General features: G+C 33.2%; 4 protein-coding genes and 1 pseudogene across 6 annotated transcripts; 3 read left to right on the forward strand and 2 right to left on the reverse strand.

Moving 5' to 3' along the window:
- Positions 1-1,474: 1,474 nt before the first annotated feature.
- LOC109790948 (PRA1 family protein B3) lies at positions 1,475-2,573 on the forward strand. Its single transcript, XM_020350204.3, has one exon. It carries the CDS (start codon positions 1,706-1,708, stop codon positions 2,345-2,347), a length of 642 nt encoding a protein of 213 aa, XP_020205793.2. The 5' UTR covers positions 1,475-1,705; the 3' UTR covers positions 2,348-2,573.
- Positions 2,574-4,935: 2,362 nt separating this feature from the next.
- Positions 4,936-9,700, forward strand: LOC109795057 (B3 domain-containing protein REM20). Its single transcript, XM_020354467.3, has 5 exons — positions 4,936-7,690; positions 7,933-8,443; positions 8,554-8,690; positions 8,933-9,019; positions 9,278-9,700. Exons 1-5 carry the CDS (start codon positions 7,625-7,627, stop codon positions 9,560-9,562), a joined length of 1,086 nt encoding a protein of 361 aa, XP_020210056.1. The 5' UTR covers positions 4,936-7,624; the 3' UTR covers positions 9,563-9,700.
- A 3-nt stretch (positions 9,701-9,703) lies between these two features.
- On the reverse strand, positions 9,704-13,091 carry LOC109810283 (uncharacterized; annotated as a pseudogene).
- Positions 13,092-13,187: 96 nt separating this feature from the next.
- LOC109806231 (putative leucine-rich repeat receptor-like protein kinase IMK3) lies at positions 13,188-16,302 on the forward strand. 2 transcript variants are annotated; one of them, XM_083063986.1, is made up of 3 exons: positions 13,188-13,459; positions 13,542-15,411; positions 15,513-16,302. In XM_083063986.1, exons 1-3 carry the CDS (start codon positions 13,355-13,357, stop codon positions 16,121-16,123), a joined length of 2,586 nt encoding a protein of 861 aa, XP_082920112.1. In that variant the 5' UTR covers positions 13,188-13,354; the 3' UTR covers positions 16,124-16,302. The 2 variants fall into 2 exon arrangements, with proteins under 2 accessions (XP_082920112.1, XP_082920113.1); XM_083063987.1 differs by having other exon boundaries at positions 13,554-15,411.
- A 358-nt stretch (positions 16,303-16,660) lies between these two features.
- On the reverse strand, positions 16,661-22,207 carry LOC109788235 (sorting nexin 2B). 2 transcript variants are annotated; one of them, XM_083063988.1, is made up of 5 exons: positions 21,039-22,207; positions 19,625-19,834; positions 19,227-19,487; positions 17,096-17,208; positions 16,661-17,013 (listed from the first exon to the last, which is right to left on the reverse strand). In XM_083063988.1, the coding sequence occupies exons 1-5, from the start codon at positions 21,951-21,953 to the stop codon at positions 16,689-16,691; spliced, it is 1,824 nt and encodes a 607-aa protein (XP_082920114.1). In that variant the 5' UTR covers positions 21,954-22,207; the 3' UTR covers positions 16,661-16,688. The 2 variants fall into 2 exon arrangements, with proteins under 2 accessions (XP_082920114.1, XP_020202508.1); XM_020346919.3 differs by having other exon boundaries at positions 16,727-17,013; positions 17,122-17,208; positions 21,039-22,205.
- Between the last annotated feature and the right edge of the window lie 3,295 nt (positions 22,208-25,502).

Genomic DNA, 25,502 nt, shown 5'->3' on the forward strand with positions numbered 1-25,502 from the left:
CTAAAGTTATTTGGTCAAAAAATAGTTCCACATTGCTAATTAGTCGAGATAAATATTATAAAAATAATAAAATGTAATTTTTATAATATTTATCTTAAAATTTATATTAACAATATTTTTTTATTAATTAACTGTATAATCATAGAAAAAATAAAAAATCAACACCTTAAATGTTTGAAGGTAATATTGTTTGAAATTATTTTATAGGAAATATTGATTTTTATTTTTTCTAATTTTCTATATAACTTTTAAACAAAATAACGTAAAATATACAAATAATTTAATTTATATTAAATAAAAAGTTACATGCTCAATTCTACTTTTAATTAATTAATTATTGCAATTATACTATTTCGGTTTTTCAATTTTCAATAATAATTATTTTTTAGTGAAAAATATTATTTGTTTGCTTTTATAATATTATATTTTTACTTAATAAGAATAATATCAGTAAAAATATGTGCACTTTCCGTCTCCATCCATAAATGATTATGTAATTGGGTAACTTAAAAAATTTAACTATAGGAGGTGTTTGAAGCACAACGAAATTTTTTATTTTTGAAAATTATATAATTATTGAGATTATGAATCTTGAGAATTATAATTTTTAAAAATGATTAAAATTTATTTAATTAATCATAAGTATTTTTAGAATATTTATAAATATAATAAGAGAACCAATGATATATTCACGAAAATGACACAATTGAATAAATCTATTTATTTTTATTAGTTAGGAAAATTGTGATCCAATGTGTCTTTCCTAATATGATGTTTTTATTGTATGAAACAAATAAATATAGGTAATATAATATTTATATTATATTAAAATTTTATTTTTGTAATATTATTTTTAAATAACAAACTAAATCAATGTCAATTTTTTTGAAAGAATAAAAACTTTTCTTGTACTAAATTCCTTATTACATAGATAAAAACCCATGGATTTAACCCTCACTTTCAACACATTTTAATAATTTCTTAATCACATTTTCATTAATTTTTTAATCAAATTTTCATTTGTCACTTAAGCATCAACACCAGATGCGCAACCACATGGGTGTCATATAGTCACATTAGCACCAGATATGATATATATCCCAACATCATCAATTAATCATGTCATTTCTAAAAAATCACGTGACTAAAAATCGTTAAATAATTAACAAACATATTAAGAGAGGGACATGATTGGTATTTGAGAAAAAGCTTAAGACTAAATTTGCACAATTAAAAGCAAATGAGAGAAAATGGTTAATCGAACAATTATATGTTTTTAATCAAGATTCCATTTCTATAAGTAATATAATGAATTATAAATTATAATTAAAAATATTTCTCTATTAGGAAACAGAGATTTTAAAATCCATAGAGTCGAGCCAGGTAAAGAAAATGAAAACGGTGCGTGGCGTGGCCTTGGGTTATTATTTATACATCTTAAGTGATTATTTAGGGAATTAATTTTGACATAATTAGGTTATTCCGGCAAGAGATTCGGCCCATGGCCATGGGTATCCCACGTTAGGAAATAGAGAGTTAGTTTTTGAAGAAAGGAAAAGCATAACATATTAACATAGGAATAAGAAAGCCTCTCATTTTCCCAAACCCAAAAGGCCCAACCAAACCAGAGAGTCTCCATTGCCCTTCGCTCCCTCTATCGGTTCTCCCATAGTCACGCGCGGCAATTGGAGATTCACGCGCCACCATGGCATCACCACCGACACTCCCCATTTCCTCCCAATCCAACGCCGCCGCCGCCTCGCAGTCCCAGCCTCCCATCGCCACGCCAGCCTTCCGCGCCTTCATCTCGCGCATGTCCTCCTCCCTCCGCCACGCCTTCGCGCAGCGCCGCCCATGGTCGGAGATGATCGACCGGACCTCCATGTCGCGGCCTGAAACCCTCGCCGAAGCGTACTCGCGGATCCGCAAGAACTTCTCCTACTTCCGCGTGAACTACCTGACGCTGATCGTGTTCGCGCTCGCGGTGTCGCTCATCACGCATCCGTTCTCGCTCCTCGTCCTCCTCGGCCTCCTCGCCTCGTGGTGCTTCCTCTATCTCTTTCGTCCCTCCGATCAGCCTCTCGTGCTCTTCGGCCGCACCTTCGCCGATCGCGAAACCCTAGGGATCCTCGTTGTGCTCACCGTCTTCGTCGTTTTCCTCACCAGCGTCGGATCCTTGCTGATCTCCGCTCTCATGGTTGGAATGGCGATTGTTTGCGCGCACGGCGCCTTTCGCGTTCCCGAGGATCTGTTTCTCGACGATCAGGAGCCCAATAGCTCCGGATTCCTCTCGTTCCTCGGCGGCGCCGCCGCTTCGGCCGCTGCACCGGCCGTCGCGCGCGTCTAAGCGGCGGGATCTGGACGGCCTCTGTGTCCGGTGGATTCTTCTCAGGTTGGTTAGGCCTTTTTTGTTGTATTATGTTCAATTGAATTTGTTGCAATATTCTTTAGCTTTTCCGATCCAAAGCGAATTGCTTAGGGTTTAGTTATGTGACCTTTTTGTTTAAGCCTACAGAGTATTGTGATATCAAATCTCGATTAATGCAGTTTAGTAAATGATTTTGGTTCAGAAATTGTTTGTCATTTTCGCTTGATTTGTACGTGCATTTCTTCTTCCACGGTGGTAATGCTACGTTCTAATTTTTTGGGATTGGACTGGAGATTGACAGAATAAGGCAGTTATTTTTTCAATTCGATGACTGATTGCTGTGAAATGTGCTCTGTTTTGTTGTGATCTGTACTTTAGTTACACATGGAGTTCTTGTTCTAATTGAAAAGGTTCATCATATTCAAGTTTCTGGAAACCTTCAATGATGTTCAATGTGATTTGCCGAATTTTTGCCAGAAAGATGAAATTGTCGGTTGAGGGAAGAATTTCTGATTTTTTTTTTTGGATTCAAATTTTTTAAATGATTTGACTTTTGAGAGGCTTCTGTGTTAATTTACATTTTATTTTTCACTTAAAAATAATATTTTCATTATAAGTAGAAATTACAGGGTTGAACTTAGGACATGCGTATATTATCCCAACCACTAAGTCCATCTAGTAGTTTTTTTCATTGTGTTATCTTGATATTTGAAGATAATCATTAATTTTAAATTATAACCTTGTAAAAAATAACAACAAATGAAATACTCAAATAATAAATGAGAGGTAAATGAGTATATTAAAAAGGTTATAAATGTGTAGATTAATTATTATTTAAATCTGAGTGTAAAAACTTTAAATGACAAGATACGAAAGAAATGCATTTTGTGAGGGCTTTCTTTCAGTGTATTAAGGGTTTGGGTTAGCTCGGGCTAATTTTCTTTAGATGTTTTTACTTTAGTGTTATGTTTTAGTTGAAAAGTGAAATTAGTGAAGAGACCCGTGTCTTTATATATAACTTTTGTAAGAAGGAAATATATTGAGTTGCAAGTGGATGCTGGTGAAGAGCTGCAAATGTTATTGAGAGCTTATGGTCAGATAAAATAAGCCATGGTTAACAAGTTTTCATCTTTAATTTGAAATAGATTTGAGTTTACCAGATCCTATATAAATTAAGGATTTATGTTTTTTTAATTTTTACCTTATACACCCCATTTTAGAAGTTTAATCTAAACATTTTCCGCATCGTGTCCTAGAGAACAATAGATTTTGTTTTATCGAGTGAAATTCGTGTAAAGCCTATTAAATGATGAGGTATACTCTTATTTAATGAGTCTTATTATTTATTAGAATGCAAATTAATTTTATCCAATAGTGGATTGTGTTAGAAAGCCGGGATAACAGAAAACATTGGAAATGAGCTAAAGATAGTAGCAGGGATTAGGGAAGGTGGAATATGCAAGTTGTGGCTAATGGTTAAATTTAGAAACTGATAATAATTTTTTATATTTGCCATTAAACAATATTTGCTAGCTATTATTTACTTTCACCCTTTTTTTCCGGTATGAAGAAATGACCGTGGTTGATGACAGTGTATTTCAATTTACCACGAATGAAATGACCAAGGTACTAATAGTGTCTATAACTATAGTACTCAATATAAGTATTTTTCCATTAATTAATCATTGAAAAATAATATTTGGACAACAAATTGCCAGCTAAGAGAGAGAAAGAGAGAAATTTGAAATATAATAAAACTGTAATTTAGAAAGAAAATTACAAAATTGATATTATACAAGTTGTATGAATTGTTGAATATTCATATCACAATTCTCTGGGTGTGTGTTATGGGGAAATTCTGTGTCCATTCTTTATTTTTTTTATATTATTTACACACTCCTAATTTTTAAGTGAGCATTAATTTTCTTTTTTTATTTATTTAAGTGACACTGACTCTTTTGTACATTGTTAAGAAAAAATGAAGTATTGATACAACAATTAAAATTCTTATTTAATTTTAACTAAAATTATAACTTAAGTTCTTTGCTTTTTATTATTATTATTTTTTCACATCACACAATACATTGTATATAACACCGGTAGCTAGTAGAAGAAGGAGATTAGTAATTTATAAAAAAATTAAGGGAGAGATGCGTGTTAGTTAGAAGGACATTAAAAAAGGTGACTGCAATTTCATGAAAAAATTTGATTCGGCGTTTAACGTCAAAGTTATATAAGAGGCCATTCTTGTTAACACATTGAAATGCGAGAACGAAATAAAACAAGCACTTAACCCTAAACTTGTTAATCATTTGGTTCTAATTATGTAATACATTGAAGGTTCATTATATATACACCTCCTTTTCCCTATAAGTACACCTCCTTTTTTAAAAAATAAAATAAAATTTTAAAATATTCTTAATTTTTTAATTTTTAATTTTTAATTTTTTAATTTGATATCCACAATATTTAATTTAGTATTTTTTTTTTCACACATCTTTTTTTTTTTTTTTTTTTTTCAATTTTTACATGCACTCCCTTATCTTTCTTTCACCCTACCTATTTTAGTAGCATGTGAAAATTAAAAAAAAAAAAAAAAAAAGTGTGTGAAAAAGAAGAAGAAAGTAGCAAATTGAAAATTAAAGGTATAAAAATAGAAGATTTAAAAAAAAACTACAATATTTTATAATTTTTTAAAAAAAATATAAAGGAGGTGTACTTAAAAAAAAAGGAGGTATATATATCATGAGTCTACATTGAATCTTAAATTTGCAGTCTTCGGATATTAAGCTCATTATCTAACATCTCTTGGATCTTAACCTGTGAGTAGGGGTGGGCAAAACAAACTAAACTGAACTGAACTTATAAAAACTATACTGAACTTAAAAGTAGTTCATATGAACCGAACTGAACTATTCTTTTGTGTCATTGAATTGAACTGAACTATACTATAAAAACTTGAACTGAACTGCAATTTAAACTGCACTAAACTGTTATGATATTTTGAACTGAACAATTTTGACTCATTGATCTATCAAAATAGGACACATTTGTCAACTTTACTTTATTTTCCATTTTATTTAAATTTTCAAAGGAAAAAAATATAGAATTAAGTCAAACAAACTCAGTGAATTTTAAGCCTGAAAATAAGTAGTTCAACATAGCTCAATTGATCTGTTAAGTTCAACAAAATTGATACAATTTTTTTTCAAATCACTTTTTTTCTAAAATTTGGTTATTAGACTATCGAGCTAATCTATTAAGACATAACATGTTAAACACATATAATTTTTATTCTTTTATAAAAATAGTTCAACTTTTATAATTCAGTTCAGTTTTTATAGTTCAGTACAGTTCAACTTTATAACAGTTCAGTTCAGTTCAGTTTTTTTTAAACAGTTCAGTTCAGTTTTTTTTACAAACAGTTCAGTTTTTTATAGTACAGTTCACCACCAGTTCAGTTTAGTTTTTTTTGCCCACCCCTACCTGTGAGCGAGTATACTATACGACTAGCCGTTAAATAATAAATACCCTTAATCGGGCTTCAATATCCCATCTGATCTGAATGTCCATTCTAATGTTAGGTATATTCAGTTGAAACAGAAAACAATAATAATAATAATGTAATACGTAGACAAAATATTAAATAATGAAAAATAATAACGTAAAAATGAATTGGAAAAGAAATCAAATAAAATTATTAATTTTTTCTATTTATTAGTGAATTTTTGGATAATAAAATAAATAAAAAAATAATCTTATGAATTTTATTTTAATAATCGGTATCTATATTTATTATAAAATACTTTATAATAAACTTTGATAATCATCCTTTTAATTTTTATTTTTATATTTTCTAAACTTAACAATTGTCTTTTAAAAAAAATCAATAATAATATATAAAAACACGAAATACTTCTTTCCCTAATAATGATAAAAAAAATATTATCATGGAAGTTGACTATGATCCAAGGACATTGTCAGAAGCACCAATAAACTGTACTCTTATCATATTTTAACCACGTCAACCGAATCAAAAATGGTTCAGTTTTTCTATCGATAAAAATCCATAATTGATACATGTTGAAAAAAATTAACACTGTGACTTTGTGGTGTCTTTCTCTGAATACAAATATGGTATCTAGTGTATAATTATTAAAAGTTACAAAGATAAAAAAAATATATATATTATCCTTTATCAAAATTTGTTAATATACACGATCAAACTCATTTTTTAACTAAGCATCAAGTTCAATTTCTAATTTGATTTCGTAATAAAAAAATTGTATTTCTTTCTCTCTTTTTTTTTTTTTTTCTGTTCACTTAAAAAAAACATAATATAAAGATCAAGAAATGTAATTTTTCTTGTCATAGGTCGACATGATTATTAATTTTAACTTTCGAAAATATTTTTTTACTATTATTTTTCTCTCATTTATTATTGTAATTGTGTAATCTATTTAAAAATGATTAAAAGTAGCAATTATTTTTGAAAACGAAATCATACAATTTGAAGCCTGCACTGCACTGCAACTGGTACTTTCAGTGTTATCATGGGAATATTGTGATTATTTGATGAGACCTAATTTACTAATTTGGCAACCTTGTGCACAGTAGTGTTAATAGCTTATTTAGATAAAATAGAAAATACAACAACTTTTACAACAGTAAAACAAGGGACCACAAAGGCAGTGCAGGCAAAGAATCTCAAAGAAGTTTTCGTGAAGCTTTTGTTAAATTATAATATTTTTGCCTAAAAATAAAATCCTTTTATTAATTATATTAATATTGACAAGATCGTTAAAAAAAATGTATGAATAAAATGATAGATAAAGAATGTTAATTATATTGATATTGATAAAATTTCAAAGAATCGTTATTATTTTTTTCTCTGTCATTCATTGGTTAACATGTGACTCTTTTATTTTTTGTATGAATTTAAAACGAATATATAATTATACTGCTTTAATCTATATCCGTGACAAAATGTTAATTTTTTATTGGTTTAAAATTCCTTTATATGGATAAAAAGTAAAAACAAATAAATAAATAGAATGCAGTTAATGCAGGGCCCTTACTACTACTAGAGTGGTTGTACGTAAATATTCCATAGCCTTCATGCTATTCATATTAATCTATTAGATTAGATGTTTTTGGCATCTCCATTTCTTGACCAATTTATATGGGCATTTCATTGTTTTAAATATCAAGAGGAGTGTCAAATTTTCATCACTTGCAGTAGTTTTGGAGACCTCCATGAGTATTGTAGCCAAGAAGTACTTCTTCAAAGTCTACGTTCCAGAGAAACACTATGAAAGAATGGTACTATTTTCTTCATTATACTTTCTGCAATCTAGACTTACTGGAAGATACAACATTGATGTCCTCAGATTACTATTGTAACACATTGTATGGATCATTAATGAGATACAACAATTTTAGTTGGCTACGTCTACATTACTTTGTGTGTACCATACCAATGCAGTTGCTGATTTCAAAACTTTGGTAATATCTTAAGCAACATTGATCTTTTTCTTCTGCTTCTGTTTTTCCTCAAATTGCAGCTTATCCCCAATGTTTTTGTGAAGTGGACACGTTTAAAAGAAAGGATCCCTGAAGATGTGATCCTCAGAAATGGTAGTGGGAGGGTTTGGTGTGTGAAAACACGCCGTATTGGAGACAAGTTGTTCCTTGATGAGGGTTGGAAGGCTTTTCGAGAGGAAAACTGTGTAGGAAAAGCAGACTTTATGGTTTTCAAGTACAATGGGAACAAGGAGTTCAAGGTTATAGTCCTTGAACTATCTACACAGTGTGAAAAAACTGTCATAAAGTCCGAGGTAGAGGAGGAGGAGAATATGGATGAAGGCAAAGTAGCTGCAGAAGAAGATGAGGAAGAACATGAAGGCAAGACAGATGATGAAGACGGCGAGGAGGAGGAGGATGACGACAATAATAGTGACAATGATTATAATGATAACGATGAGTTTACAGAGATGGAAGAAGAGAGTGAAGAAGAACATAATTTTCAATACATGAAGGCATCAAGGAGTCAAAGTAATAGTAGAGCCTGCAAAAGTAAGTTTAGCTTTATGTTGAAAAAATGAAAACTGGTTTCTGTTTTTTTATCCAATTTATGTACTATGAGTGCACCAATCAGTCTTTACCTGATGATTTATCTTGTCTAGGGGAGACTGCAACAAGTTCCACACCCAAGATTGAGGATCCTCAAATTGAAGACTATGAATTTGATCCAGAAATGTATATTCAGTCTGGCAATCCATATTTTGAAGCAAAAGTCTATAAAAGTAGACGCAACGAAATGGTGAGAAATCTTATATAAATGTTGCTTTTTTGACTTTGAAGCACTTTTATTAGATGAATTTACAAGTCCATTTGTTCAATTCTTATAATTCTCCTCTGGACTGTAAGTACTTTCTGATTTTGATTTCTCTGTATTATTAGGTCCATGTTGATAGTGTTAATTGAACGATTATTCATTTTATGGTTTTCTTCTGCTACTGTATTTTCACTTGTGGCATCATTCCTGATTCCTCCCTATTGCAGCATGTTCCAGCAAATGTCCTTAGAAACTCGTCCCTTACTTTTCCAGAAAAGATTACCCTTTTACCTTGCCAATGCTCCCAACGCCAGGTATAATTTTATAGGCTTAATGGTGATACACCTATAGTAAAAAACAATTTTATAAAGTTATCCAATCATAATCTTAATCATTGGTTACTGATTTATTGTACGTGTAAAACTTTTTATACTGAGATTGAATCACTATTAAATCCTAGCATCATAGTTGTTTACCATTTTGACTACTATATGTTAGGGATATTTTTCTGTATTGATTTGGCTGGCTGGAGTGTATGAAGTTAAAGTTGTGTACGTTTTTTGTTGCTACAGGATATTCAAAGAAATGAATTACGGAAGTATCATCTCAGCTTGTCACAACAAACACCCATATGCAGAAGATATTGGGAAGCAACAAAAGTGTCAAAGTGGAATGATGGTCGAGTATGTGTTAGAGGGTGGGGAAACTTTTGTAGGAGGCACAAGATCAAAGAAAAGGATGTATGCATCTGTGAAATTATATCAGGGGAAGACCAAGTAATAAGAACAATTCGGGTGCACGTGCTTGAACGGATGAACAGACTAAGGAATTGTACTAGCAGTAAAATTGGACATTAAACTTGCTTATTGTTAATACTTTGATGAACTAATGCTTAAAGTTTTTTCTTTTTTTTAGTTTATGCTATTTTAACATGGAATGATAATCATATTTATCTGTACAATCATTTAGGTTATTTACTTTATTTGACAGCTTAACCATTTCTCCTATTCTACTTTGGACAACTTCTATTTATTAGTTTGGAATTTGGAATTCTGTTTGTGGGCTTAAATTCCTCTTTTTTTATTTGCTACTAGTTGGAAAAATATAAATTTAATTTTTACACGCATTTAAGATTGGTGAACCAATTTGATTTTGAAATGACTTTCAAGTGTTTTAGGAAGTAGAACTTAAATTATTGTTTTAGAATAAACTAGTCTTTTTTTTCCCTTCAAAATCCATTTAATTCTATCCGTGTATACTCTAATTTGAAACTTTGGATTTCAATTCAAAACACTGTTTTTTGTCATCCAATTGCCTCTGAAGTTTTAACACTAAATTATCTAATGGCCGATAATTAGTTACAACTTACAACAACTCGATTAAAAATATTTGATGTTAGAAGTCCAATTTAAAAACTTGAAAACAAGACTACTTTGGTTATCATGCAACGAAACATGTGAAGTGATCATCATGCTCCAGCTTCTGTAGATTGTTTGTCTTAACTCTTCATCTGCCTTTGTAAGAAATTGATCCTAACCACACCCCAGGCTGGTATCCAAGTAATCAAATGGAACTACTGTATTAAGGCCAGGCTTAACAGCACAACGTTGTTCCACAATTCTAAACTCCACATCATTTCCTTCGCTATGAATATGGTCTAATTCTTCCCATGTAAACAACAATGACAATGTAAAGGCACCCCAAGGGTTGAAATCCACAACCTTAACTCTCTCATCCTTTGTAATGTAAACATCAAATGTGTAGTTTTCTGACTCAAATTTAGCCCTCACATAATTGTTGAAGAATGCCTGTATCAGTAAAAGAAGATCATTCTTCTTTTCAAGCAAAACAGGATAAAATGTAGTAACCTCCCGTTGAGAAATTCCAATTAATTTCTGATCCCGAACAAAACATTGATGAAGGGATGGTACCATTTACGGAGAGCAGGAAAGAAACTCTGGGGTCTAGTCAAAGAGTTATCCTGGCACGAATCGCAAGCATGGCACAAGTCATGAACCAATGAGTCAGATGATCAAAATAAAAGTGCAATCTCACTGAAACAATTAGCCCACGTCATAAATGGGCAGCTATATACATTAACAAGAAGCCTGTATATACACACAAAAATGCATGCCAAAAACCACTGTGACAGAGATTTTGCATATACATGGACCAAAAAAAATCATCAAATACAAAAGGTGATTCACAACACATGAAAGGATAACTAAACCAATCATCAGAGAATTTTCACAGTGCACTACATCCTGAAACTTGGCATCCATACAACCACCAAGCATAACTCAATAAAGAATTGACAAAAAGGTAGAATAAGACTAAGAACAACACATATCAAGGCAACATTAAAATAGAATTATGTTTTTATGACCAATATGCCAGGACATATAAATCCATACAAACATTAAGTGCGAAAATTCAGGACATTTAAAACAGAATTATGTAAACTCAAATAGAAAAACAAAACTTTAACTCCAAGTGCGGGAGTTAGTTGAGTAATATCACTGATAAGCAATGTGTGACCACAATTGGGTGCAAACAGGTTGTGAAAATAACCAGCAAAGGCAGTTACTAAATCAATGCAGACGTTTGGGTAATCGATTTTCAGAATTCTATTCTTTGGGTCAAGACCATATTTTGGTGTTCAGAATCAGATTAAATATGTGGGGAAGTCACGGTTTAAGGTGGTAATACTTGGTCAAAGCTGCTTGGAATTGTCACATGCTATCAACCCCACCTATTTCCTAAATTGAATTTCTAACGGGGAAATTTCAGCAGGGACCAATCCCAAAACCCCACTAGTATCTTCTGCTAGAAATTGGATTAAATTAAAAAGTTAACCATAAACAACCGGCCATATAAGCTAAGTTCCAACATTTAACTTTTAGTTAAAATAAGTCAGCAGCAGGTGTAAGAAACCAAACAATTTCTTCTCCTAGGTTGTGTTGTGTGTTACGAGCCCACACTAACTTTCACAACTAAGCGTATGCATATAATATAAAAGTATTATTATGTTTTTCACTTTTCCCACACCAAGTTACCAACAATTATGAATTCCGCATTTGATCTACTGAATTCGATTTACTTTAAACCTAAAAATGGCAAGTTGAAGATGAGGCAGGCAAGGTAACTGAACATTGAAAGTGTGAATGAATAAGGTCACTGTCTCACAGGAAAGAAGGGGGGATATATTTGGAACGGCATTGTTCTCCATTTAGAAGAAACGACAAGAAGGAGGTGTCAAAAGTAGAGAGGGACGGCGTTGTATTATGCTTTACGCAAACGTACAATATGATGAGCATAATAACTTTTCCCGTATAACGCCATACCCATACCTCATCATTCTTTCTCTTCCCAACTTGGCTCTTCAAAAAATTACCTTTCTTTTAGATGCTTCCTAACTTACCCAATGTTTTAAGTTTTTGGAAACTCTTTAACCAACCATCCATCTAACGCTACCAAATGGAGCTTAAGTTGAAAAAGCACTTCCAACAAAAAGTGACGTGAATCCAACCCTGTTGTATACACCCAAAAAAACTTACAAAAGTATTAAATAAAAAATAAATATTTAATATTTTGATAATAAAAAACTTAAACACAGTTTTGATCTCTCTATTTTTTATATTTGATTCCCCTATTTTTTATCTTATTCTCTCTCTCTCTCTCTAAGTGGTACCTAACGACCAAAAAAAAAATTACTATTATCAGTTATGTTATATTAAATTCAATTTTTTTTACGTTATTGTAATTTTTATAAATATAAATAAAATACATAAATAAAATCACCCCAAATTCTATTGTCCCATCTCTTTTCTTTGACAAATTAACTGTACCAAATAAGGTGTTAATTGAGTTATCTTAGTTTCTCACATAAAATTAGTCTCTTTCTTAGTCTCACATCTAAATAGTAATTCATAATACGAAAGTAATATTTGATGCATCAAAATATTTAAAATATAAACAAATAAAATTCATAGAAGAATTTATGTGAGGCTTTTTACCTTTCTTTTTGCACGCATTGTATTAGCCCATGATTGAAATAGAAAGAAAAAAAAAATTCTTTTGATATGTATTAATTTGTCAATAAGTAAGGGGATGCTTTCGCTAACATCATATTCTTCTTGTGCATTTTTAGGGATTGAAATTCATGACTCTTGCTAATTTGAGAATGATATCTACCAATGAGAAATGAAGCTTACATGATGAGACTCACGTGAATTGCACCCAATAGAAAATAATGTCTCCAAAAAATGCATCATCTGAAATTAATTTTAGACAAGACATAAGCTTTGGATGTGAAGTGAGTCATTTGGTAGCAGTTTGTAATTTTATTTTATGGTCCGGAAGTGATGGGCCCAGAGCGTAGAGAAGAAATAGCCGTTGGAAGTTTGGGGTGCGGACAGACAAGAAAAAGAGGATACAAGAATAGAACAAATAAATGTGCATAGTTGTAAGGAAAAACTAGCCGTTTGTCTTTGCAATAGGAAGGGTTGGGTATGTAGTTTGTACTGTACCACCACACCCACCCACCTGACACAAGATTCCTCAACCCGCGCGCCCCACTCACACAATCTTATGACCATCACGTGCTACCCTCTCTCTCTTCCCATTTCTACAAAATCCTCATCCAACTCATGTTCCTCCTGTTTTATTTTCTATGCTCTCTTCTCTTATACTTCAAACACACTCTGTGTCTTATGGACACTCCTAGAGAGAAGAAGAAGAAGAAGACTCACCAAGTAATCACTCAAACTTTCCTGCTTTAGTTCACTACTCCTACTGTTTTTGTTTAACTCTCATTTTGTTGTAATGACCTCGAAGTACCATTCTCAGGTTTTGCAACTTGGGGTGAGAAATGCAGCAGATTGGCACCATTTGTTTATCTGCTGCTGCTTGTGTTTGTGGTTTCTTCTGGTGCCAGTGCTGGGTGAAGAACGTTGGGATGGAGTGGTTGTGACACAATCAAACTTCCTGGCACTTCAAGCATTCAAGCAAGAGTTGGTGGATCCCAAAGGCTTCTTGAGAAGCTGGAATGACAGCGGCTATGGAGCATGTTCTGGAGGTTGGGTTGGTATCAAGTGTGCTCAGGGACAGGTTATTGTGATCCAGCTTCCGTGGAAGGGGTTGAAGGGGCATATCACTGAGAGGATTGGCCAACTTCGGGGGCTTAGAAAGCTTAGTCTTCACGATAACCAAATTGGTGGTTCAATCCCTTCAGCACTCGGACTTCTTCTCAATCTAAGAGGAGTTCAACTCTTCAACAATAGGTTCACAGGCTCCATCCCTCCTTCTTTAGGTTCCTGTCCTTTGCTTCAGTCATTAGACCTTAGTAACAATTTGCTCACTGAGAGAATCCCTATGAGCCTTGGGAATGCCACTAAGCTTTATTGGCTTAACTTGAGCTTTAATTCCTTTTCTGGCCCAATACCAACTAGCCTAACTAGCTTAACTTCTCTCACTTACCTGTCTCTTCAACACAATAATCTCTCTGGCTCTATTCCTAACTCATGGGGTGGTAGCTTGAAGAACCATTTCTTTCGGCTTCAAAATCTGGTCCTAGATCATAACTTCTTCACTGGAAGCATTCCTGCTTCTGTGGGCAACTTGAGTGAACTCACAGAGATTTCTCTTGGTCATAACCAGTTTAGCGGAGCTATCCCAAATGAAATAGGAAGCCTTTCTAGACTTAAGACCGTAGATTTTTCCAATAATGCCTTGAATGGAAGCTTGCCTGCAACTCTCTCTAATTTATCCTCACTCACTCTGTTGAATGTAGAGAACAACGACCTAGGCAATCAAATCCCAGAAGCTTTAGGCAGATTGCAAAATCTTTCTGTTCTAGTTCTGAGAAGAAATCAATTTAGTGGCCACATTCCTCAAAGTATTGGAAACATTTCAAAGCTTACACAGCTCGATTTGTCGCTGAATAATCTCAATGGTGAAATTCCAGTCTCCTTAGACAATCTGCGCAGTCTTAATCACTTAAACGTTTCTCATAACAACCTCTCTGGTCCTGTTCCAACCCTACTTGCCCATAAATTTAACTCAAGTTCATTTGAGGGAAATATTCAACTATGTGGGTACAGCCCTTCAACCCCATGTTCCTCGCCAGCTCCTTCTGGCTCGCCTTCTGAAATGTCAAAACACCATCATAAGAAACTAGGCTCCAAAGACATAATCCTCATAGTAGCGGGAGTGCTCCTTGTACTCTTGTTAACACTTTGCTGCATTCTGCTATTCTGCCTGATCAGAAAAAGAGCAACATCAAATGCAGAGAGTGGCCAGGCCACAGGGAGAGCATCTGCCACCAGGACAGAAAAAGGAGTTCCTCCTGTTGCAGGTGGTGAAGCTGAGGCAGGTGGCGAGGCTGGAGGTAAACTAGTCCATTTTGATGGACCATTGGCTTTTACAGCTGATGATCTCTTGTGTGCAACAGCAGAGATAATGGGAAAAAGCACATACGGAACTGTGTATAAGGCTACATTAGAGGATGGAAGTCAAGCTGCAGTGAAACGGTTGAGGGAAAAGATCACTAAAGGTCAGAGAGAATTTGAATCTGAAGTTGGTGTTATAGGAAGAATTCGACACCCAAATCTTTTGGCATTAAGAGCCTACTACTTGGGACCCAAAGGAGAAAAGCTTTTAGTATTTGATTACATGCCTAAGGGAAGTCTTGCTTCTTTCCTACATGGTAAGTTTGCTAAGATATTTTTTTTTCTTTTCATGATGTACGTCTGTTTAATTTATTAACGCTAGTGTTTGACTGTTTGACTGTTTTCCATCCTTGTGCAGCTCGTGGGCACGAAACAGTCATTGATTGGCCGACAAGGATGAAAATAGCACAGGGAATGGCTCGTGGCTTGTTATACCTTCATTCACAGGAGAACATTATACATGGGAATCTTACGTCCAGCAATGTGCTGCTGGATGAGAACACGAATGCTAAAATAGCTGATTTTGGTCTTTCTCGGTTGATGACAACTGCTGCTAATTCTAACGTGATTGCCACTGCTGGAGCATTGGGCTACCGAGCACCTGAGCTCTCAAAGCTTAAAAAAGCCAACACAAAAACTGACGTATACAGTCTTGGTGTCATCTTGTTAGAACTCCTAACGGGGAAGCCACCTGGTGAGGCTATGAATGGCGTGGATTTACCTCAGTGGGTTGCCTCTATTGTCAAAGAGGAGTGGACAAATGAGGTTTTCGATGTAGAGTTGATGAGAGATGCTTCAACATATGGCGACGAGATGCTAAACACGTTGAAGCTTGCTTTGCACTGTGTTGATCCTTCTCCATCAGCACGGCCAGAAGTTCAGCAAGTCCTTCAGCAGCTAGAAGAGATTAGACCAGAGATATCAGCCAGTTCGGGTGATGATGGTGCTATCCCTTCGACCAGTGAATAATTTTGGGTGTTAGGTTCCATTATGTGGACTATTTCTTAAGGACTAACGTAGTAGTAGGGTAGGTTGAATGGTAGTCTATTATTCTTTCATTCTTACATTGATTTTTGCCTGTTTGAGTGCTAGTAGTCTCTGTACATAAATTCTGTGCTTCCTACATCAATGAGTGTTTTTCTATTTAACACTTTATTTCATAATAGAAATTAGTTCCCCCCTCCCCCGAAGATAATTGCCGAGGTATCAACGGCACAAATATTCTCTACGAAAAAGGAAGTTAAATTGAGTTATCACAACAAATCCAACCTTTGAAAATTTCAAAAATTAATTTATAACACGAAAAGAGAGGTGGGGGGGGGGGGGCAGAATATGCAACGCTGATTAGTTTTTAACACATTGAATTCTTGAATGTCAAAAAAAAATAAAAGGGATATGAGCAGAAACGGAAACTAAACTGAGTTTAATACCAAGCAAACTGAGCAGAAACGGAACCAAGCAAACTAAATGGGTTTTAAATAGGTCAACCTTTTAACGGTTATATGGTCGACGGCGGCCAAAACAGAATTTAAAATTAATTTATAATACGAAAATAAATGGGATATGTGCAGATATTTACAACGCTGATTAGTTTAAAACATTGAATTCTTGAATGTCGGACACTCGGACAAAAATAAAAAGATATGTGCAGAAATATACATACGATTGAAAAATCGTCTAATGGTAATATGAAACTACATAGGATTAAATTAATGTAACCAAAATCTAGAATTACTGCATAAAAAGGGCGAAAACAAAAATTTACAGCCAAGTACATTTTAGCTGCTGTCTCTTGAGTAAGCAGTCGTTTCTTCCGCAAGCTTCTCCCACACAGCTGCCATCTTCTCTGCATAGCCTGCCTGTAAAATGGATGAAGTATAATAGTTACTGTTCTGAACCATACAATTACAAGATAAAAGCCATATATAGGTAACAGCTTACAGAAAATAGAATATAAAGAGCGTTACTTGATTGACAACAAACCCTCGGAGCATGCTTAGGAAGTCGCTATTCCTCTCTTTGTCAATTCTTTCAAGTTCACTCCTATTATTTTCCTGCAAACATAAAGACAACACGTGATATTTTGACACAATATCCCATGATAAAGACTTCCCAGCAATATCTCCATAAATTATTTAATTGATGTTTTGTTTTTTCTTAATAAAAATACAAATTGAACTAATATGAACAACACATCAGGAAATCACATCTTGATCTGGAGAACAGAAAGCAAGCAAAACAAAGAGATAATGGAACAAACTGTTGAGCTGAAAAATTGGGATCTATTTGACAAGGATGAAAGGACCATCCAGCATATATGACTTAACAAAAAAGTAAAATTGAAAAGTGAAAATTTTACTCCCTCTGAACTCTACAATCCTCTCACTTGATGAGACTCATAAATTTACCCTTAGTTCCATTGAAGCGACCCAAAAGTATTTTGTGATTGCATTATTGACAGCAGCCAAAAAGCAGATTTAATATCCACGACCACAATTGTGACCAACGAAGATGAATCAGCGTATTTTGAGCAGGTGAATGACACCCTATGGAATCTACTATTTTATCTAAATTAACAGACTTAATCAACTGAATTTTCGGTTTTCATAGGATGCATCTACTAACAATTTTGTCCTAATTTAAACTTTTTATAATATACATATGCTTTTAGTTGTAAAATGTGCAAGCGACTGTTGATTTTACTCCTTGTAAAATAATTTCTTTAGTTTTCATTCCTCTAAAATTTAAAACCATTGTTTTTAGTCTCTACTATTATTTGATATCATCTACTGCTAATATGTTTAATAGAAAGTCAAGTGACCATATCTTAAGTGAAACTTGCTAGTGTGTGTAGTATTACGTTAACATATGACATTTCTAAACTATTTTTTAGATCTGTAAAATAAATGTTATTTGTCTACCTTAAATTAAAGGCTAAGAAATAAAAATACTCATTTTTAAATTTTGGAGATGAAAATCAAAGAAAAATATTTTATAGGGGCAAAAACCAAAAATTTCTCATTTTATTAGGACCATAAATAGTTATTTCCAATTTGGAAGAGGTGAAAAATAAAGAAAAAAATTTATAAGTATTAAAATCAAAACTCGCTCATTTCATGAGGATTAAACATATTTAAGCCTTAAAAGTATATATATGTTTATTGGACTAGTTCAATAAATATATACAGTTTGTTTGGACAAACTTCACTATAGAACTCCTAGGAGAAAAAAATAGGAAAGAAAAATAAATTTTAACTTATACATAAGTTAATTTATAAAAGTTCTCTCATATTAGCTTTTTCAAAAACTTAATTTTAACTAATGCATAAGCTAGCTTTACATTATAAAAATAATAATAATAATAAAATTAAAAATTAAAAATTAAAAAAAAAAAACTTATTTCATTTGCTTATGAAAAAGTTTATCTAAATAGGTTCATAGTATTCATCTTGACCATAATCAGACCGGTGCACCATACGCCATGTTTTGCACCTGTTCCCCAATTTAATAACCGACTCAGTTGTTAAAATATTGGGTTTTACATATTGAGATAGTAATAGATTTAGAACTCAAGTTGGAATCTGTGACCAAATCTACTAAGTTTGACGAGTTTTGATGGAAGCAACCTAAGCCCTCTGAAACATTTACAAATCAAATGCAACAAAATACAGTTGACACTTGTCTATATATAACTTGCATTATATAGATAATAAGTCTAATTTATTGTCAAGGTGTAATGATGATAATACTTATTATGATCATTTAGGACAATTTTACTGAATCTCATTGACAATTTTGCACAAGGGGTAAAAAGGTGTTTAATAAATATATCAAACTCAGGCACCGAGTTATATAGTGTGTCAAATTTTTTCCCTAGGCTAATATAACTGCACAAGTGAAAGGAAAGAAAATAAAGATAATAATCTTCAAAATATGGCACATATGGAGACATGCATTGAATAGTATGCCAAAGAAAATATGGAAAAGTCAGTTCTGAAAGTGAAAGTGAGTTAATGTGCAGGAGGATAAAGAAGGAAGAGCACAATCCAAATATAGGTTAGTAAAATGTTACCTTGATTCGTTCATATTCTCTATCTGCACAAATTTTAGCATTCTCAGTAACTCTAATGGCTTCTTTTAACTCTTCAATTTTCCGCATCCTAGACTTGTCTCCACCAAATATTTTGGATGAAGCAACTTCAAGTTTTTCCACCCGTGAATGTAAAGAAGCTAGTTCTGATGAGAGTGTTTGAACAGTCAACAAAGCACTTGATCTGTCAGAAAATGCATTGTTGACAGCTAGCATAGTCCCAAGGTATTCATGTAGTTTATCCTGCAACATCATCAACAACAGAAAGGTTAGGGAATATATTAGGATGTTAACACATCTATCATCTAGATATTTTCCACCGTAGATTTATAAGCAAGCTAAAATGTTCTATCATATATCATAAGAATATATGTACTTGCCAAATGTTTGATTGTCTGTGTATTCAGCTCTCTATATAACCTGCTTGCTTTAACAGCTGCTGTTGCCACATTTTTCATGTCAGCAGCTCGCACTCTCTGAGACTCAAATATGGCTTCTTCTGTCTCAAATTTCGTAAGCTTTACAAAAGCCAGCCCTAGTTCACCCATCGTTTCACCCATGTCTTGCTGAAACTTGACAAGGGATTCGGCCTGCAGATCAATGCAGATAAACAAAATCAAGCTCAGTAATCAAAGAAGAAAAAACAACACCGTTCTTATTCAGTTCCACATGACAAAAATGCACGTAGTAACACAATCCCAAAAAGGAGCATATTTTAAACAAAATAAAATAATCACAGTAACACTTGAAAAGAAATGTTTTTCAATTCACTCCATCAAAATCTCTTTCAAGTATCTATTAAAAAGAGCTATTATTTCCCCGGAACAAGCTAATCCAACATACATTGGGAGTGTTTGGAAGTGATTTTACAGAGCTTATTTAGGCATATCTTATAATTAAGTGCTTAAGCAGATGTTTCATTAACTTATGAGTTAATCACCTATACACTGCTAGTGTAAAAAAATTTTACACTGACAATTAATTATATCTTTTAATTGTGTAATGTCACTGTTAAAAATAAATGTGTTTATAGTGACATGACACAATTAAAATATATAATTAGTTGCCAGTGTAAAAAAAACTTTACACTGGCAGTGTATAGATGATTAACTCTTAACTTATTTCAATTATAAGCTCAAAATTGACTTAAACCCTCTCACAAACTCTTTTAAACTATTTCAATACTCTTCACAAAAGCTTTTGAACCTAAGCTTATTGAGTGAGCGTATTGAATCTTACCCAAATGCACAAAGTCAACTAACAAACATGGAAGCCAAAAGCTTATAATTAATGTACTGAATAAGCACTTGGGTAAGCTCATTACCCAAATGCATTTAGCTAAGCTTATAATGAACTTACTGAATAAGCACTCAGTTAAGTTCATTATCCAAATGCACTTGGTTAAGCTTATAATGCAACATAGTTAATCTTAAGATGAACATATCAAACAAGCACTTAGTTACGCCTACAATGCACCATAGTTAATCTTATAATGAACTTACCAAATAAGGACTTAGTTAAGCTCATTTCTCAAATGCACTTAGTTAAGCTAATAATGTACCATAGGTAATCTCGTAATGAACTTACCAAATAAGCGCTTAGTAAAGCGCATTTCCCAAATGCACTTAGTTAAGCTAATAATGCAGCATAATTAATCTTATGATAAACTTACCAAATAAGCACTTAGTTAAGCTTACAATGAACTTATTGAACAAGCATTTAGTTTACCTGATTACTCAAATGGACCATAATCAAGTAACAAACAATAAAGCCAAAACCAGAGAAACAGTAAACCTGCTGAGAAACATTGCTAAGATGGTGCTCAAACTCCCCCAACTTGTCCTTCCTCTCCATAAACTCCTTATCCTCCTCCACAACCAAGGGCTTGCTCCCAACCCAGTCATTGGTAACAGACTGCTTCAACTCCTTGAAAATCCTGAGCAAGTCCCTCCCACCCTTGGCAGGCTGAGCCACCTCCCCAAGCTCCGCCTCTCCCCCCAGCAGCTGCCTCGGAAGCCTCACCGCGCCGTCGAGCATCCGCGACGCCACGTCGGTGGTCTTCGCCAGCGGCAGCCTCCCCTTCGCCTCCAGAAACAGCCTCAGCTCCTCGCTCCGCCGGATCACCGGGTGCGCCGCCAGCTTCCGGAGGTACTTCTCCAGCGCGGCGCGCCTCTGCTCCACGAAATCCTGCGTCTGCATCACCTGGCTCTCCACCGTGCTCTTATCCGGCCTCACCGGCACGAAGAACCCCCGGTAGGCCTCCGAGAGGCGGTCGGCCAGCGTGACGACGTCGCGGAAGCGGCGGCGGACGGAGAATTCGGAGGCGGAGTCGCCGAATTCGGGGAAATTGGTGCGCGTGGTGATGAGGTAGGTGTAGAAGGCGGTGCCGCCGGGGACGAGGGAGGCGGCGAGGTCCTGCTCCTTCTGAGGATCGGTGACGGAGATGTGGAGGAAGTAGTCGGAGCCGGATCGGGTGGGGGTTTCTAGGGTTTGGTCGTGGCCGTTGGAGTCGAAGGAGGTGAAGATCGCTTCCGCGTAGGAGGGAGGGTCGAGGAACGAATTGAAAGGGGAATTAGGGCTTTGCGGCGGCGTGGGGCGGAGTGGGTGGACGGAGGAGTCGTCGTCGTCGTTGAGGATGAGAGACTCCATTCCATCGTCCGGCGAGGCGTGGAGGATTTGGTGGTGTTCGGAGTAATCGTGATTCATCATTTTGGAGGATCTGGCTTATGAGGCTTCGCTGCTACAAATCATGGCGAAGAGGAGTGAGCGAGTTATGACTCGGGCTGGTGGGTGAGTCAACTCGTGTAAGAATTATGAATGAGGGTCGCCAAGTAACGCCTTTATCTTACGGAAACGGAACAAACCCAAACCATTAGCTGCCAAGGCCGAAACTATGGGCACTGTTTTCAGCCTCGCGGATACAATGCAACATTTTCTTGTGCCATTTTTTTTGTTCTCAAGTTTGTTTGTTTGTTTTTATTGTTAATTTGTTCTCAAGTTTGTTGTTACTTGCAATCTTTGATTACTATCGATCTCTTTTTAGTTTAAAAAAAAAAGAAAAAGGTCTCGAATTCTGACATGTCTTTATTTTACAATTGTTGTTCCTGTTATGGTTGCAAAACGTCACTAAGTCCTTTGAAGATAGATATGATCGATGTATGTGGGTATAATCTTTGTAATTTATTAGGTACATGTTGGTCATTGTGGATTAATAGACTACTACCATGTTATTAAGAGATTGTAATGGGTAAATTATTTGAATAACTTAGATTTATTAGCAAGGGTCTGATTTGTTAAAAATTATGGTATTTAATTGTTAAATATAGTTGTTTCCTCTTTGATTTACAAAAAAAAAAAATTGTGACATGACAAAAGAAAGGGAGAAAAACAAGATAAAAATTTTATGTTTTTATTCAATAAATCATGATAACTTTTTATTTTGAATATAAAAATATTTATTATTATAATATTATACTTACACTAATTCATCACCTCGTTCAATAATATTATTGTCATCATCTATAACTCAACAATCATTATTATTATCAAAGTTAAGTAAAAAAAGATAAAAATAAATGTTAATAAAAGAAAAGTAGTTTGAGATGTTAGGAAAAAAAAAAGATATAATTAATTATAGAGGTTGTGTATAAAATGTATATTTAAATAAGAAAAAAGTTATTTTTAATGGAATTATATTACTATTTTTGGTAAATAAGTAATAAATTAATTTTTTTTAGTCATAAATATAAATAATGATTATTAGATTTTAAAGTTATTCAACGTTTTTTTATATCATTAATGACTCTATTTCTTATGGATTCACATATGATTAATATTAAATATATAATTAAGAGAGCAAGAAGAATAGAACTTTCACTCTCAAATAAATAAATAATTTTTGAATAAATAAATAAACATCTATTGTATTAATTTTATTTCATTGATTTTGTGTGGTCATCTTTTATGCTTGGGGTTGTTTTGTATTTTGTGAGTGTTACGGAATCTCATTAACTGCAACAGGTTGTCCAGTTAAGAATTAAAATAGCTAAGTGACTAAATATCATTATGGCACTAAACAATTACGGTATAACAAATACAATTTTAATCAAACCATAAGTTTTGCATACCTAAGCCCATATACCCTAATATGGTACATATTACATGAGAATGACTTTCTTAGGCGAGAATGACAATATTTGATTTCAATCCTTGAATTAAAATAAACAATTTAGATTAAAAGATTACAAATAGCCACAATCACCATCATCATTAGAACCACCACCGCAACAATAGTAATGGTGGTGGTGATTACAAGCTTGGATTAAAAGATTAAAAATAAAACAACTACATATTGTCATCATCATAGTTTTATCATAATTGTTGTCACCATTGTCATTGCAATTGTTTCCATCACCGCACTATTGTTGCTGCTACATTACCATTTCCATTGTTGTTTCCATCACAATAATTGTCATCACTAACAAGGATAATGATGACAACAACAATGATGGTGGTAATAACAACAAATGTAATAGATAGGAGAGGCAAAACGAATCATGACTGGCAGGTCAACCCATTGGCCTGTCAAAAATTGACAAGCTAGACCAAACATTCTAGCTAACCAGCCAGTTGCACCAGCTATTTGGGCCAAATGGCAAGGCTAGTCGTTAAGCTATTTTTTTAAAAATTATTTATTTATTATTTTTAATATAAATTTAATTAAGTCACTTCATATTTATTTTATGTATAATATGTGACTTATTGTGTAACAAATTTGTTGTGCATTTTATTTATTTTATTATATATAATTTGATTTTTTTTATTTAAGTATACTGATTATGTAAGCCTTTTAAATATGTATTAATGACAATAGTGGTAATGATTGCAACAACGATAATGATAATAATAGTGATGAAAGTAGTCACAGTTGATCAGTTACAAATTAAACAATGATAATAACAGTACATATCTTTTAATCTAAACTATTTATTTTTTATATAAAAAATATTATTAATTATGCAAGTGCCTCGCTTAAGTGGTATATATATATATATATACTATCTCGTGTCGTCATTGATTGGCCTAAAGAAAGCATTTATCAATGTTTAGTGTATTCCTCTTAATAATGATTGCAATAATTAGGGCATGACATTTTCATTACAAAATCTTAGAGAGAAAATTAATTAGTACATTTTATCATGGGCAAATTAAAAGATGAGCATGTGAAGATGTTTGCTTTAATTAATGCCGATTTGAAATGAAACTTTTGTCATCTTGTTACCTGTGTAATAATTCTTCAAAGGGTGTTACTTTGGAGATGAGCCATTGAGCTTTTTGTTTGATTGTTTGAAAGGATGAAGCCCATTGCCTGTTTGGCAAGTGACTGTATTTATGGTGCTGGTAGCTTCTTCATAGTAGTAATTTTTCAGTCGTGATAAACCTAATGATTAAACGTATAAAGTTGATATTGAGAATGTATTTCCACATTTGTTTGTATAATTTTATTGTAATTTTTAATAAAAACATTTTACTTGTTGATTCTTTAACAAGTATTTTAAGGGGACTGGTTGGCTAAATCTCAAGTCTAACAGTTCAACTTATTGGTTTTTTTTATGTAGACTTTATTGTGAAATAGACTTTTAATAAATTTATAAGAGAATATATTTTTATACAAGTCAAATAAGACATTTAAAAAAGACTTATGAAAAATAAATAAATTATATTTAAACTTTGTTTATCAATAAATTGTTAACGTTAATAGTAGTAAACTTGATTTTCTTAAATAAAGTCTTGAGTTTAAGTTTTGTGAATAGAAAAAATATAATTAAAAAAAAATTTACTAAATATAGCCAACCAGTTCTTAATAGAGATTAGAATGGACATTTATTTACAAATTTTCCTTTCTACCCTATCTTTCAATTCCTTGTTTATCAAACCAAAGTGACCAATAATTAATGTCAAATTAGCATATTGACATTTTAATTGATATGTTAATGTTACTTCTAGACTTATATATAAGTAAAAAAAGACACATTTTTTTATTAAAAAGTTAATTAAATATATTTGATTTTTATGATTTCACATGGAATATATATTATATTTATTAAAATATTCTTAACTACATCTATAGATAGTGTTCTCGTTTATTATTTTAGGTGTATTTTTTGTTTAACAATATTAAATAAAATTGACTTAATTAAAATTTATTTATATTTTAATTAAAAAATTAAAAATTTATTTTTTTTATGTATGGATATA

The sequence above is a fragment of the Cajanus cajan genome, chromosome 9, assembly GCF_000230855.2.
Source record: "Cajanus cajan strain Asha chromosome 9, NIPB_CcT2T_4, whole genome shotgun sequence".
In the NCBI taxonomy this organism is placed as follows: Eukaryota; Viridiplantae; Streptophyta; class Magnoliopsida; order Fabales; family Fabaceae; genus Cajanus; species Cajanus cajan.